The 16855-nt window shown below is 38.0% G+C and overlaps 1 protein-coding gene across 3 annotated transcripts in view; it reads left to right on the forward strand.

The window, feature by feature from the left end:
- Positions 1–16855, forward strand: part of PPM1B (protein phosphatase, Mg2+/Mn2+ dependent 1B) — a 96875-nt gene that overhangs the window by 58795 nt on the left and 21225 nt on the right. For all 3 annotated transcript variants that reach the window (XM_047744167.1, XM_047744168.1, XM_047744169.1), the window contains exons 3-5: positions 6238–6355; positions 10214–10325; positions 10710–10767. In XM_047744167.1, the coding sequence (XP_047600123.1) occupies positions 6238–6355; positions 10214–10325; positions 10710–10767 (288 nt within the window). The remainder of the gene's footprint in view (positions 1–6237; positions 6356–10213; positions 10326–10709; positions 10768–16855) is intronic.

Here is a 16855-nt window from a genome sequence, read left to right on the forward strand (position 1 = left end):
TGATTCTGGTGGTGGATCTTTGCTTGACAGCTTTAATCTGCGATTAAATATTCCTGTTGGTGGTATTAAATATCCTGGATTCCTGGAATCTCGGAAAGATAAATGACAGTAATAGGGACAGAAGGTTGGAGGAACACATGATTCATTCAATTTTAGTGGAAGTTGGCCACTATGGTTCCTTTGAATGAAGCTGCATTCAAATTGAAGTCAGTTGTTACTGTTTAATTAGAGACAGAGGTTCGCTGGAGTGTGTGGGGCAGAGGGGCAGGAGGAGACTCAAGCAGATTCCCTGCTGAGCACGGGCGGGGTGGGGGGGGGAGGGCTCCCTCTCACAACCTGAGATCATGACTTGAGCTGAAATCAGGAGTTGGATGCTTAACCGATGGAGCCACTCAGGCGCCCCAAATTGAAGTCAATTTTGAGAAGCTTAGTTAACTTTTGTGTTGAAACAGAACAGCCCTATGAATATTTTGAATCTTTCTGTGTTACTTTCGGAATTAAATATTAAACTTCTTACCCATTTCTGTTTTTCTAACTCCATCATTTGTCACTTGTTTGTAGTGTAAAACTAACTGTTAGCATTGTTACAAAACAATATGATTAAAATAGGGTATGATTGCTTTGAACTTTGTCTACAAGACTGAATACAAAATTTTAAGATCCATGGAAAGCATTTTAGCTCAGTGCTTGGTGACTGCTCAGGAGGTGCTAGCTACTTCAAACTGAGAGAGAGTAGCGTTGGTGGTATAGTGGTGAGCATAGCTGCCTTCCAAACTGAGAGAGAGTAGATCCGATTTTTCAGTAGAAGTTTCCCTGATAATAGATTTAAATGATGTGTCAATATTTTCTAACACTTCTAACACTTGTCATGCCCTGATAGTTTACAAGCAGTTTTATATGTTAACTCATGAAATCTAGGGAGATTGTGATAATCGTCATAATCACAATAGCATCAGTAAATTGCTGCTTTCTATGTACAGCCAAATGCTGTTCTAAGCAGTTCACACATGTCTTAATACATTTAATTTTCACAACTATAAAAGGTAGCGTTATTATTGCTAATGATAATCTTTTTCAGGATTGCTACTTAGCAATATGAAGCAGTAAGTGTTGGATGACTCTAGTTAGGCGTTACTCTCTTAAGATACTTAACTCTAGGAGAAAATAGCCCCTAAGAAAGCAGTTTTCCCATTTCATTGCCAATGCTAGTAGCAGCATTCATGGTATTTACGCTAATTTCAGGTTGCATAAGCCACATAACTGCTGTTTGCATAGCCTTTCATAACTTATAAATAACACTCATTTGTCCTCCTAGTGACCTGAGATGAATGAAATAAAAATCCGTTTCCAACTTGCAAGTAAGGAAATAAAGTTTTGACATTAAAAGATAGCTGTTAAGTCATATTTTTTTAAAGATGTATTAGTTTCTTTTTTTTTAAGAATATTGAATTTTTTTTTTTTAAGATTTTATTTATTTGACAGAGAGAAATCACAAGTAGGCAGAAAGGCAGGCAGAGGGAGAGAGGAGGAAGCAGGCTCCCTGCCAAGCGGAGAGCCCGATGCGGGACTCGGTCCCAGGACCCTGAGATCATGACCTGAGCCGAAGGCAGAGGCTTAACTCACTGAGCCACCCAGGCGCCCTGTGAAGTCATATTTTGATGAGTGTTGAAGTCAAGACTAGAATTCACATCTCCTGGTTCAAGTTAGGTGTGTCCATAGCAAATGTTTTACAGAAGGTTTGATGAAAAATTTTCCCGAGTGGAAATGCTAAGGGTTTGTTTTTCCTTTTTCAACAATTATAAGATTAATAAGAACATTGGTGAACAAAACCAAAGATGTTTGTATTTATGTCCTTTTTAAAAATCTCATCCCCGTTAAGCAACCACATGTATTCTTCCAAACAATTCTGTTTATTCATACAAACATAGGGAAGTATAAAAAATAGGGTTTTCTTTTGTTTTTTGTTTTTATTTTTTACAGAAATGTATCCTATTCATGTTACTTTGCCACCTGCTTTTTCTTAAATTGTAGAAGTCCACGTTTCTTTAAATTGTTCTTTTATTTTTTTGTTTTAAAATACTGTTTGATTTTCCTAAATTCAGTTTATGTACCACTTATCAGCAGCTTTTTTTTTTTTTTTTTTTTAAGATTTTATTTATTTCTTTGACACAGAGAGATTACAAGTAGGCAGAGGCAGGCAGAAAGAGAGAGGGGAAGCAGGCTCCTGGCTGAACAGAGAGCCTGATGCAGGACTCGATTCTAGGACCCTGGGATCATGACCTGAGCTGAAGGCAGAGGCTTAACCCACTGATCCACCCAGGCTCCCAGAAGCTTATTTATTTTAAAACATAAGATAGTACCTGATAGTTGGATCAAATTGAGGGGAAATTTTAGCTCATGACCTGAGCTGAAACCAAGAGTCAAGACCTCCACTGTCTTCAATCTTTGCTACGTTGAGTTTTAGGAGGTGGTGGCAGAAGATTTTCAGGGCCTTTGTGTCTTTTTGGCTTATTTTCCAAAGGCAGCACCATTCCAGATTAGTAATACAGCATGGAAAATGTACCCATATGCCCCCCAAAATTGCTTAGCTTTAAACTCAGGAGTTTTTCCATTATAGTTTTCAGAAAACATAATTCTGAATGATGCGAAAGTAGACACAGATAGTATTAGAGTGGAGTGTGGTTGGGTATTTTGAAAGGGAAGGACTGAATGTAAAAGTATAGTCTATAGTGTAGTAATTCTCAAGCTTTCTTGGTCCCATGGTACCCAACTATCTCAGAATTTTTTTGCAGTTCTACTTAGCCGTATTAATACTTAGCCTATACAAATATTATATAGTTAGAGCCAAACTTAATGAGTCTATATATGTCTTAACAAAATAATATATATACATTGAAAAAATCTTTTATTTCATTCTTTAAGAAACTGCGGTTACAGGGACACCCCTGGGTGGCTCACTTGGTTGAGTGTCTGACTCTTGGTTTCGGTTCAGGTCATGATCTCAGAGTGGTGGGATCTGTCGTGGGAGTGGGAGGGAGACAGTGTGGGGCTTTGCACTTAGTGGGGAGTCTCCTTGAGATTCTCTTTCTCCTCTTCGCTCTTCCCCTTCTCTACTCCTTGCCACCCCGTACCACCCCCCTTACCTTCTCTTTCTTTCTCTCTAAAATAAATAAATAAACAAATTTTAAAAAAATAAGAAAAGGACTACATTCTAATGAGATATGGGTACTGTGTTGGTCACTGCACAGCTTCTCAAATCTTGGAATTATTGGGCATGCCACCCTCATTTCCTGTATCACGTTGATTTTTTTAATGGGACTTGCTTTTTTTTTTTTTTAAGATTTTATTTATTTATTTGACAGAGATCACGAGTAGGCAGAGGAGCAGGCAGAGAGAGAGAAGGAGAAGCAGGCTCCCCGCTGAGCAGAGAGCCCAATGTGGGGCTCAATCCCAGGACCCTGGGATCATGACCCGAGCCGAAGACAGAGGCTTAACCCACTGAGCCACCCAGGCACCCCGAAGCACAAGTTTTATTTTTATTTTTATTTTTTTTATTTTATTTTTTTTAAAGATTTTATTTATTTATTTGACAGAGAGAGATCACAAGCAGGCAGAAAGACAGGCGGAGAGAGAGGAAGGGAAGCAGGCTCCCTGCTGAGCAGAGAGCCCGATGCGGGGCTCGATCCCAGGACCCTGGGATCATGACCCGAGCCGAAGACAGAGGCTTAACCCACTGAGCCACCCAGGTGCCCCTGGGACTTGCTTTTTATCATAGCAACTCTCAAAACCCTGGCTTTAGAAAGATACGATGTCATTGAGAGGAATATAGTGTTACCAGATGTTAACACTGTGAACTACTTCACACTGGTTTGCAGGGTGTCTGTAGACATGGAATATCAATCTGTTTTCCCTCGTTTTTAATATTTCTTTGGGTACACTGTAGCACACTGGGTTATTTTTTTGTTTTTTGTTTTTTTAAAGATTGATTTTCGAGTGAGAGAGGGTGGGGGGAGGGGCAGAGGGAGAAGGACAGAGAATCTTTTTTTTTTTTTTTTTAAGATTTTATTTATTTATTTGACAGAGAGAGATCACAGGTAGACGGAGAGGCAGGCAGAGAGAGAGAGGGAAGCAGGCTCCCCGCTGAGCAGAGAGCCCGATGTGGGACTCGATCCTAGGACCCTGAGATCGTGACCTGAGCCGAAGGCAGAGGCTCAATCCACTGAGCCTCCCAGGCGCCCCAGGACAGAGAATCTTAAGGAGGCACTGGGCTGAGTGCAGAGCTTGGGAGCAGTGGTTGGGTTTGAGCTGAACCCGAGTCAGTTGCTCAGCTGTCTGGCCATGCAGGCACCCCTGAAAATTGTCTTTATGTAGAAATAGAAGAAACATCATTGGAATCACACATAGCTGAGGTGTAAATGTAAATCATTTCCTTTATCTTTTGGTATTTAAACTTCCTGAAACTGTATTTCAGTTAATTTCCCAATTGATACAATTTTTATAACATAAGAACCTAATGGAAATTGTGTGTGTGTGTGTGTGTGTGTGTAAAATTTTAATATCTATGGTATAAAGCTTTTGCCTGATCTGAACTTACATGGTCAATCATGATTCCTATAAAATGTATTGACCTTTTTGGGGGGGCAGAGATGCTATTTGGAACCATAGTGTTTGTGTGGATATCTGTATGTATTCATACATCCAGTGCATATTTTCTAATATGAAGTCATTGTGAAAGTCTTGGTGGATTTCATTAAAGAATAAAATTAGTTTGGGCCAGTCCTGATTTTTTTGGAAATCCTGATTTTTTTTTTTTCTTCAGTTATGGAGAATCTGGTTTTATATACTCGTGATATTTTTTCCCACTCTCTGGAAAGAGTTATTCTTTTTGAAGCCTTCTTAAGACCTGACCTCCACTGTCTTCAAGCTTTGCTACATTGAATTTTAGGAGGTGGTGGCAAGAGTTTTTCAAGGCCTTTGTGTCCATGTGGGTTCCAAAAAGGTGGCAAGTCTGAACCAGACAATGCCTGCCTAGATTCTGGCCATAATGATTGAAAAGACTAGAATGGGTATGATCTTGGCTTTTTTCACTTGGGTTGGCAAACTGCACCATCAAAGTTGCCTACCACCTCCATTGACTTAGTATTTTTAGGGGGGTTGGGTTGAAAAAATCAGTGTTGTAAGTTACTGTTCTAAGAAACTCAGTTAAAGTAATATATATACCTACAGGAAAAGGTACAAGAAATTTTAGAATTTATTTCTCATAATCTCATGGTAATAATTCTACTTTTTACAATATAGATGATTTGTCTATGATAGTATGATTACCAGGGCAACAGTAAAATTTGTCCCTAAGTTAGCAGTTTTGGTTCCCCTCTGCAGACTGATACAATTTGTGACTCCTGTCTTGGGGTGCCTCGGTGGCTCGGTTGGTTAAGTGTCTGCCTTTGGCTCAGATCATGATCCTGGGATCGAGCCCCGAGCCCCACGTTGGGCTCCCCAGCTCAGCGGGTAGTCTACTTTTCCCTTTTCCTCTGCCTCTCTCCCTGCTCATGCTCTCCCTCTGTATCTCTCTGTATCAGATATATAGATGAAAAAAGAAAATCTTTAAAAAACAAAATCTAGTGTCTGTTCTCTGAAAGTTATTATATCTGACTACAGTATCTCAGCCATCCAGTTACCTTCCATTGTTTGCTGCTTTATCCTCAGAACAGTTTACAGTCTGTTTTCTTCTCTGCTTGTAATTGTTCAGTATAGTGTCTTGGGTATCCTAATGATCAGTAATTTTCAGCTATGTCAAAGTCAATAGAATTTTGTTAGCATTGCTCTGGTGCAGATTAATTAGCTAGGTGAAAATGTGCACACTTGTTTGGGAGCATGTTTCTGGGCAGAAGCCACTCTGGGAATATGCAGTTTGAGTGGGAAACAGAGTTTAGAAGATGTAGTACATATGAAGATACCTTCATTTCTTAGGTTGTGGAGTGCTGGTGGGTAAGAATAGGTTCACAGAATTAAAAGTCATAAAGTAATTATAGATCTGTCCTTATCTAGAGATCTTATTTCTTCAGGGAATACTTCAGATAGTTCTTTGGAATGGAAATGATTGTGTTGAGTGTGTACATTCTGGTCATTTAAATAAACTATAATTGCTTAATGTAATTAACTGTTTTGAATTAAATAGTAGAAAGTTGCTGGACTATGGAAATACAATTCTTTCTTTCTTTTTTCTTTAAAATACAGGGAAGTCGAGATAACATGAGTATTGTACTAGTTTGCTTTTCAAATGCTCCCAAGGTCTCAGATGAAGCAGTGAGAAAAGATTCAGAGCTGGATAAGCACTTGGAATCACGGGTTGAAGGTAAGTAAGAAAGGTGATCTCCCCCTCCTCCTCCCGTTTTAGAAGGAAAGGAAAAGTATTCTCTCTTGTTTATCAAATAGTTCTTTTAGGGTTAGGAAAAAGTATTTCAACACAAGGCTTTAAAGTATTTCTTTTTTTTTTTTAAGATTTTTATTTATTTATTTGACAGAGAGAGATCACAAGTAGACGGAGAGGCAGGCAGAGAGAGAGAGAGAGATGGAAGCAGGCTCCCTGCTGAGCAGAGAGCCCGATGTGGGACTCGATCCCAGGACCCTGAGATCATGACCTGAGCCGAAGGCAGCAGATTAACCCACTGAGCCACCCAGGCGCCCCTCAACACAAGGCTTTAAAAAATAAGCATCTGTCTGCCTGAGATTTACTATCACATCTTGGACCAATGTGTGGGAATTTTTTGGCAGGGAGAAGACAAATATGTCTATTATACCACCAAAGAGAAACATCTGAAAATAGTCTGTTAAAGCTTGCCATTTTATTTCTCCTTTTGCTGATTATGCTTTTAGAAGTGAAGAGTCCAGTGAAATTTGCCTTGGGGCTTATGATGAACATCAAGTGCTGTAATTCCACTAACACTTAATTCCTCCCAAGTTAATCATAGGAATTCATTATACCATATGTTTTTATCTTACTGATAAGAGTCAGCATTTGATGTCATGAAAGAGTATTGGTTTTACATTGACCCTTGACCAGCATCAGGGTTGGGGGTGCAAACACACCCACTATTTCTGCCTTCCTCTCCCACTTGCCCCTCAGTTGGAAATGTATATACGTTTTCAATCCCCCCGAACTTAATTACAATAGTCTGCTGTTGACTGAAAGTCTTAAACAGTCAATTAACACATATTTTGTATGTTCTATATATGATGTGCTGTATTTTTTTTTTAAAGATTTTATTTATTTGATAGAGAGATCACAAGTAGGCAGAGAGGCAGGCAGATAGAGAAGGGGAAGCAGGCTCCCTGCCGAGCAGAGAGCCCGATGCAGGGCTTAATCCCAGCACCCTGAGATCATGACCTGAGCCGAAGGCAGAGGCTTAACCCACTGAGCCACCCAAGCGCCCCATGATGTGCTGTATTTTTACAATAAAGTAAGCCAGACAGTAGGGGCGCCTGGGTGGCTCAGTTGGTTGAGCAATCTGCCTTTGGCTCAGGTCATGATCCCAGAGTCCCAGGATCAAGCCCTTTGTTGCCCCATGTTGAGCCCCATGTTGCCCCATGTTGCCCCATGTCGGGCTTCCTGATCAGCAGGAGTCTGCTGCTTCTTCTCCCTCTGCCCCCCACCCTGCTTGTGCTCTATCTCTCTCAAATGAATAAATAAAATTTTTTAAAAAGAAAGAAAGCCAGAGAAAAGTAAATGTTATTAAGAAAATCATGAAGAGAAAATATATTTACTATAGTGTACTATACCAAAAAAAACTCACATATAAGTGGACTCACACAGTTGAAACCTGAGTCATTGAAGAATCAACTGTACTTGTTTTTTTAACTTTCTATTTTGCAGTAATTTTAAGCTTGAAGACGAGTTGAAACATTGTAGAGAGCTCCCATATACAATGTAGAATCTTTTACCTAGATTCCCCATTTGTTTACCTTACAACTCATTTGACTCCTCTCTCCACTTTCTATAACGTACACACTCATTCCTTTTCTCTCTCTTTGGCTGTAGCAATGTCTGCAGACATATTTGGTGTCCTAACTGAGAGGGTGTCACTAGCCTGATAGAGGCCAGGGATGTTTCTTATTAGCATTTTGGAGTACACAAGACAGCCTCCACCCGCCGTCCCCAAAAGTCACTAGTCCAGAATGAGTGCCAAAGCTGAGAAATCCTGTACTATGGAGATACAAGTATAAGGCTGAAAAATGACAGTCATGCCTAAAGAAGCTTGCAGTCTGTGATACAGTGAACATCTGCAGTGGTAAGGTGTGTGTAGCACTAGTACACAACTTCAGGCTTGGGTTGGAGAAGAATTTGAGAAAGCGACGTGTGAAGTTGAAACCTGAAGGATGAATATGAGTGAACTATACAACATGGGTTGGTTGGAATGGCGTCAAAAGTGTTTCAAGTCAAAGGAAGAGCACATGTGAAGATCTAGAAGTAGGAGAAGGCTTCTCTTAGACCCTTTGGAGATAGGGGAGTTGGGCAGAGTCGAATGGGAGTGGTGAGGGAGGTTATGGTGATGGTGAGGGCCTCGTGAGGCATGGTGGCAGCTGAGGACACTGCTTTTATGTTGTCTTTAAGTTGGCATTCTTTGATTTTTTGGAGTTTATGTCTTAATAATCATGCTCTAAAGGTGTATTTTCCATAAATTGTAAATACAGATAGAGTGTGTAAATGTTTTGTTCTGTTCTAAGCCTTAGCGAGTTCTGTGATTATTTTCCTTTTTTATTTTATTTAATTTTTGTTTATTTTTTATAAGATTTTATTTATTTGACAGAGAGAAACACAGTGAGAGAGGGAACACAAGCAGGGAGAGTGGGAGAGGGAGAAGCAGGCTTCCTGCTGATCAGGGAGCTAGATGCGGGACTCATTCCCAGGACCCTGGGATCATGACCCGAGCTGAAGGCAGACGCCCAAAGACTGAGCCACCCAGATACCCAATTTTTTTTTTTTTAATGATATTATTTATGAGAGAGAGAGAGAAAGCAAGTAGAGGGGGTGAGGGAGAGGCAGAAGCAGGGAGCCTGATGTGGGGTTCAGTCCTGGAACGCTGAGATCATGACCAGAGCCGAAGGCAGATGCTTAATGAACTGAGCCACCCAGGTGCCCCGCCTTTTTAATTTAAAATTGTTGTGGAACATAACTACTTCGGGATCAAAGTGAAATAAGACAGTGTTTCACTTCCATGTGGAATTTAAAAAACAAAGCAGAAACAGACTTACTGGTGTGAGGAGAACAAACCAATGGTTGCCAAAGGAAGGATAGGTGAACTAGGTGAGGAGAAATAGGAGGTACAAACTTGAGTTATCAAAGAGGTCATAGGGCTGAAAAGTCCAGGATCGGCAATACAGTCAGTAATACTGTAGTAACATCTTATGGTGACTACACTTAAACTGCTAAGAGCATTTTGTCATGTGTGTGTATGATTATTGAATCACTGTGCTGTACACCTGGAACTAATACTATGTATCAACTAATTTTCAATTAAATATGAATAACCTTATGAAATAATTCCTAATTTTTCTCCTCCATATAGTCATTATTCATCTGTCACTTTTTTTGGTAATTACAGTATTAATAACTTTTTAACTTTTGTATTATTCTTGTATAAAATTAGGTCAAAGTGTTTTTCCATGTAGCTGTCCTGTGTTCACAAGGATCACTTTTAGTGACTACAAACCATTTCACTCAGTGGCTATACCAAAATTTCTTAACTCTTCCCGTGTTGTTGAACATTTTCTTTCTTCCAGTTTTTGCTTTTATGTATGCAGATAACTTTTTTTTAAAGATTTTTTTTTTTTTTTTTTTTTAAATTTGACAGAGATCACAAGTAGGCAGAGAGGCAGGTGGGGTGGAGGGGGAGGGGGTTGGGAAGCAGGCTCCCTGCTGAGCAGAGAGCCTGATGCAGAGCTCCATCCCAGGACCCTGGGATCATGACCTGAGCCACCCAGGCGCCCCTGCACATAACTTTTTATATTACTTTTATTCCTTGTGTGATAGTAAGGTAATGTTTGCTTTTTTTACATTTTAAAACTGATACTAGAGAAACTAATAATACACTATATATTAACTAACTTGAGCTTAAATTAATAATAAATAAAACTGATAACTACCGAATAGTTGCCCTTTCTCTGAATCTTGAGTAAACACATTAATTTAGGAATTCTTTTTAAAAACCTGCAGAAATTATGGAGAAGTCTGGTGAGGAAGGAATGCCTGATCTTGCCCATGTCATGCGCATCTTGTCTGCAGAAAATATCCCAAATTTGCCTCCTGGGGGAGGTCTTGCTGGCAAGTAAGTAGAACAAAAAGAACTAATTTTGAGTTCCTTTATAATTAGTAATTAAGTAATTTTGGAGAAGAAGTATATCAATTATCAAAAGATGAGATGAGTTGATGGTTCTTATACTAGAGAAGAACTTTAAAATTTCATCCAAAGGGATTTTTTTTTTTTTTGAAGGGAATAATTTATTATGTGATTTAAAGGTGAAGGCCCTTCTTTCCTTTATAAATGAGAACAAATGGCTTGTGCTGAATCAAATTCTAAGTGAAATGTAGAAACTATGTTCTTGGCAAACATTTAGCATGACAGTTAATTTTTGAGGATAAAGTATTTTAAATACTCAGAAGCTTGGTAATTGTATGCAATTTAATAAAACTAATGCATAATTTATTTCAGGCGCAATGTTATTGAAGCTGTTTATAGTAGGCTGAATCCACATCGAGAAAGTGATGGGGTAAGTTTTCTTTTATTTCTTAAGCATTTAAAATAATTTTATGATGTGAATACTAGTTATAATACATTCACATAATGAAATCTATAGCTATTAGTATGTTTCATGTTCAGGAGTCAGCTTAAGGAACTGTCTAGAAATGGCGGTAGAGATACAGTTCTGTTTTATAGTTAAGTTTGTTGTCACTTAATGGGCATCAAGTACCTTTTTGTTGGGCTGTACTTACGTTCTCCCTGTATGTCTGCCTTTCCTTCTGCTTCTCCCTTAAATCTTAATTTTGAGGTGAAGAACATGCTTTTGAACATCTTTTCTCCTTCAGCAGCCTGCTACCATCACTAGCACTTAATGATAGAGAAATGGGCTATTAAAGACCTGACTTTCAGTGCCCACTCTGTGCTCAGTAGAATACCTGAGGGTAATTTCTTTCTTAACCTTAACGTTGCCACTTGTAGGTATTTTGTCTTGAACTGAGATAACCATTTTTTGTTGTAACCTGCTGTGCTTCCTCAGAGCAAAACTCTATCCCTTTACCTTCCTTGGAAATACCAGTGAGCTGTCAGCTGCACCTCTTTTTTTTTTTTTTTTTTTTTTTTTTTTTTTTTTTTTTTTTTTTTTTTTTTTTTTCCTTAGCACTTCTACCAGGAGACAAAACAGTGCCTTCTTTTTATTTTTTAATTCCCCTACATTTCAGGGTCAGTAATTCAAATAAGTATTTCCTTATAGGGTTTTGAAGGTTTTGGACATCTATAAATGAATAACTTAATTTTTAACATACATGTTTGAAAGATTGAAGGGAGCCAAAGTTAGTAATTAAATTCACTGAGAAGAAATAGACTCACTCTCCAAATCTCCAGCTCCTCGGGGGCAGGTCTTAAGAGAGACATCAACCACTGGTAGAAATGAGGTATCCTCTCAGTTGAGCCATTTTGCAAGTTGCACAGCAATGTCCTAGCATTTCTTTATTCTCAGCAATAAAAGTATGCCTGCAAAAAAAGAAAAATTTTGCAATTTATGCATTTTAGTGAGTTGAATAAAAGTAATACTGTATATTGCTAATAGCAGGCTTTATGTCTTGGTCTCGAGCAGTGGTTCTGAGTCTTTCTTGTGTGTCCGGTCCCTCGAAGTATTAAGACTTGTACCTAAAGCTGTGAAAATTCATTTAAAAGTAAAGATAAGTCATGTGGTACATTTAGAGAGAACCCTAAATCAGGCAAACAAGGACAAATTGCTGACACAATTGAAAAGCCCATGGTAGTTGGCTGGTGTGGAGTGAAGGGAGACTGATCCTAGGTTCCACACAGCATCCAGAATCATGGTTAGAAGAAAAAAGCCCTCAGATGGTAGTTATTGATCATTACTAACCATTACCATTTAAGTGCTCATGTTTCCTCATGTGCTTGGAAATGTAATCCTGGTTTGTAATCCTGAAAAATTCTCATTATGCCTTGCCAAATCTCTTCAAGGTCCCTTAAGTAAGTTGGCTGCTCTTACTCCAGATACAATTTTAAAAATTATTTCACACCCCTAAATTAATGTTTAGATTAATGTTTTAAACTTTTTAAAAAATATAAAAGTACTTATTATACACAGTAGCTCTCTAAACAGTGAATAAATAAACAACAGAGTCATGAAACAGAAGAGGAATGCTCAGGATAAAAATGCTGGCCTTGGATAGGATTATTACATGATTCTGTAAGTTAAGGAGATGCATACTTACTACCTTTCTATACAAGCTTTCTAGTAACCTCAGCAGATCAAACACAGGCAGGCTGCCATATGTTGTGAATTGACGTAGGGACGAGATCCTGTAGAAGAGCATCAGGCATGGTCCCATCCCTACCATCAGTGCATCTTGCCATGGAGGGATAAACACACAAGTTAGAAAGAAATAATAAAAGACAGGATGTGATTAATTGCCTTGTGAATTGCACAGTGATTGCTGGGAAGGTCCGAGTTTCAGAGAAAAGAGATGGGAAGAATTATCAGCGTGACAGAAATGAAATGAGGAGGATGATAGCTCAAGTGGATGGGAGAGGCAGGAACAAAGTAGGAGTTATCTTTAAAGGAAGGACCTCATTTTGCCTGGGGCAGGGAGAGAACGGCTATGGCGAGAAATAAGAATTTAGGATGCAGGAAGTATTTTTGGAGAGATTTGAGAGGCCTTTTGAACTTTACATTTGATAGTGAGGAGCCACCGTATGTTTGGAGCAGAAGGATAGTAGACTCAGAGGAGTATCTGTGGTATTTTAATCTGTTAGGAACATGTGCAGTGTTAGATTAAAGAGATGCTGGCAGTCAACTAGTGAAATAATTGCCAAGATCAAACTTCCCGATTTACTGCACAAACTAACTTGCAGCCCAGACTACTATGTGGGGAAATACTATTTTACCCTTTCAGAATAATCACAACCTTAGAAAAATGTTGAATTCCCAAAGTAGAAGCAGAAATATACTAAACGTGCACTAGCAGAAATGTACTCTAAAACACAAAGAAGCAGAAAAAAATGAAGTAATTATAGGTATTTAATTGAATTCTTAGCACTTATCTTGTGCTTCTATGACAGTGCATTAGGCACGAATGTGTTCTCAACATGTTTCTCGGCTTAGATCAGTGCCGTGTCGTAGAAGACGTGACCAGGAAGTGCAGTGGCAGAGCTGACAGTTGGAGTTTTTTTAAATAACAAAAATAAAATTTTTGTACAGATATTTAAAAAAAAAAAAAAAAGAATGCTAGAGTTAATCCAAGATGTATTTAGATTCCTAAAATGTCTGCTTTATGTCAGAGATAGAATTATCCTGCCGTGAATGCCTATAGGTTAAACCATTAGATATAGGGATTCATTTACTTTTCTTATATTGAAAGAAAATCTTTTGGATAACATATTTCAAAAAGCCAAGTAGAATATAAGCCAAAATTTGTTTTTATAATATGCCTTTAAAAAAAAATTTTTTTTTTTTTTTTTTAAATTTTAGAGAGAAAGAGCGAGCATGCATGCAGGATTGGGGGGGGCGGTCGAAGGAAGAGGGAAAGAGAGAGAATCCTAGGCAGCCTCCATGCTCAGCATGGTACCCGACACGGGGCTCGATCCCACAACCCTGGGATTATGACCTGAGCTGAGAACAAGATGCTTAAGCAACTGAGCCACCCAGGCGCCCCTATAAGTCAGAAACTAAAACATCCACAGTATATTCAGAAAGCTCACTATTTAGGGGAGTCTTCTGAAGTTGTTTACCAAATTTGTTTTTTCAGCCTTTTGGAGTATGTTCAGACTTCTTAATGCAGGCAATATTGACATTTTCCCAACTGTTAAAATCTTTGGAAAAAGAGTCTAGCTAGGATACTTAGGTGGTTGGTGAGTCCCCAGAAAGGTTTTGAAAATGTGTTTGTGGACATACGCAGTTTTTAACACAAAGTATAGCATGTGTGTGGTTTTCATCAGTTCCTCCCAAGGAGTCTGTGACGCCAAGAGAATAATCACCTACAGGACCAGAAAAAATAAAACTGCATTTTGCTCTAAGATGTTCTTACATTTCGCAAGGCTCTGAGGTCACGGCCCTTTACTTCTAAAGTGCTAGGTTGGGAGCACTTAGCTGGTTTAGTTGGTAGAGCATGCAGCTCTTGATCTAGGGGTTGTGAGTTCAAGCCCCATGTTAGGTGTAAAGATTACAAAACAAAACCAAACCAACCCACCCCCGCCAAAAACCCACCAAAAACTGTTTCACTGATTTAGATTCTGATCTTTAAAAATATACTGCTAATCAGGTAGCCATATATGTTGCTGATTTCAAGGGTAAAGGGGGACTCATAGTTACCAGCTGTTGGATTATAAAGTCATAGGTGATGTCCTCAACACCCTTGTTTTTATAGGCAGGACTAAGAGTCAGTGAGAGGAAGTCGCTTTGCCTAGGTTGCAAAGCTAAACAAATTGTACAGCCAGAATTTTAATCTAAGTCAGGGGAACTCCAAAAACTGTTCTCTTTACACCTTTCTAAATTTGCCTAAGTTATTTAGAGATTACATGTATGTCTGTACCCCACCTCTCTATCTGCGAAAGGTCATTTCCTATTCTTTTGTGAATCTCTTTAATAGTGTTAAGATATTCTGGTTTTGATGAGGAGTATTTCATAAAGTTTTTGAAACTAATCAGTCAAGTCCAGTTTTTTTTATCAGTTGTTTTTCATTTAGATGATACACATTTTTATCGTAATCCAAAATCTTTTTAAGGCATTTGGATTTTTAAGAAGGGAGGAAAGAGAGGATAAAAGCCATAGAGAGTCTCTGTATTCCCTTTTCACATTAAGTTTTATATACAGTCTTTTTATTTTGTTAATTTCAAATAGATCAGTTACAAACATAGCTACTTTTACATTTTTATGTTACAGTTTCAGGACTATGTGAATACTAGTTTTTTTTTTTTGGTAAATTGTTTCTTCACTTGTCAGAGCTTCTCCATTTTTATGGAGACAATCAATACTGTTTGAAAATACACTAAACTTTAGTCTATTTTTAGGGATGATATAGCCTACCACTTCTCTTAGCTATGTGGTCTCGACCTGCTAAATGACTTTTTAAAATTATTTCAAATTCACTAAATGTTACGTGATCCTAGCAAATAACAGCTAATTAGATTCTTCCTTGGTCACTATTAATTGTATCTCATGAACACATATTTGAGGATTTTCAGCACTAAAAATTACTTTAAGCTAACAAGCAGAAGATAGGATGCCACAAAAAAACACTGTAAATATTTATATTAGCATTCTTTACGAGTTTCTCCATTGTTAATTATTTGAAGCGTTTTGCTTATGGCAACTGCATTAAAACATGCTGCACATAAATACTAGCTAAATTTATCTTTTAAATGTTCTTAATTTATTTTCCCCTTCTGTTTGCTGTCTGATTGATCTCTATTCCTATGTATTATTTGGGATAAAGCAGTATTTTCATGAGAGATTTGATTCTTTTAAACTGACAGTGAATCCTTGAAAATTGAAACAGAGGGAAAAGTTCCATATACTCATCTCCATAATTGCCTTCAGTTTATTTTGCAGAATAGTTTTAACGATCCAATCTAATATGACTTTTTTGTCTTTTAGTTTCATTAGTCTTTCTGTATCAAGGAAATACGTTGTAGATTTGAATATGAAATAATTTGTGGTCCACTTCAATAATTTTAAGCACTATTTCTTTAGTAAGTGTCTGTTTATGTGCGGCGCTTACGATGTTACTTACCATAATGTATTCAGAAGAACATTCAGAGGGATATTAATGTTAATTACACCTGTACAGAAATTGGAGCTGTGTCACTCAGTACTAGCATTGTCACCCTGACAACTTAAATCTCTCTGAGCCTATAAATTTCTTCATTTACAAAAATTAGGGTTGTGGTACCTATTATGTAGGATACCTGTGAGGATTAAATGAGATCATGTCCACAAAGTTCTAAGCACAAACATTAATTTTCCTTCCCTAGGGGGTAGGGAGGATACAGAAAGGAATGTGAAGTTCTGTTTATCTTAAAGAGTTTACAGTCTAATTGGAGAGACTTATGAACAGTAGCAAGGTGGAATTAATTGCTGTAATAGATGTGTAAACATGATGTGGTGTATACAGAAGTTCAGGTAAAAACAAAAAGTGCAGCTGAACAGTGGTTCCTTTTCTGATACTATTGAAAATCCATAAGAGAGCGGTAGAACAGTATTTTGAAGAGTCAAGTGAAATGGCTAGGGAGGAGGTCTCACCCATCCATCTTTTACCCATCACAATAGGGAAATGTAATTTGCTTTGAGATAAAATGACTTTTAAATGTGGTCATTAGGTTAAGTTCTTTTCAGTTCAGTGGCTCTGCGATGCCAGCCATTGTAAATTTATCCCAGTTTGATTTATAGGTTTGGTTTTAATTAAAAGTTTTTTTTTTTAAAGCAACTACTCCTCCCCAACTATCACTACTACAAAATTCACAGAAGCATAGATGCTTACTGTAATAATAGGTGTCAGAGAGTGAGTGGAGCTTTATCTTTAGAAGCCACCAAAATTGAAATACAACCAAATCACAACCTTTTTTTTTTTTTTAAGGATTTTATTTATTTA

This window comes from Lutra lutra, chromosome 9, assembly GCF_902655055.1.
Source record: "Lutra lutra chromosome 9, mLutLut1.2, whole genome shotgun sequence".
NCBI lineage: Eukaryota > Metazoa > Chordata > Mammalia > Carnivora > Mustelidae > Lutra > Lutra lutra.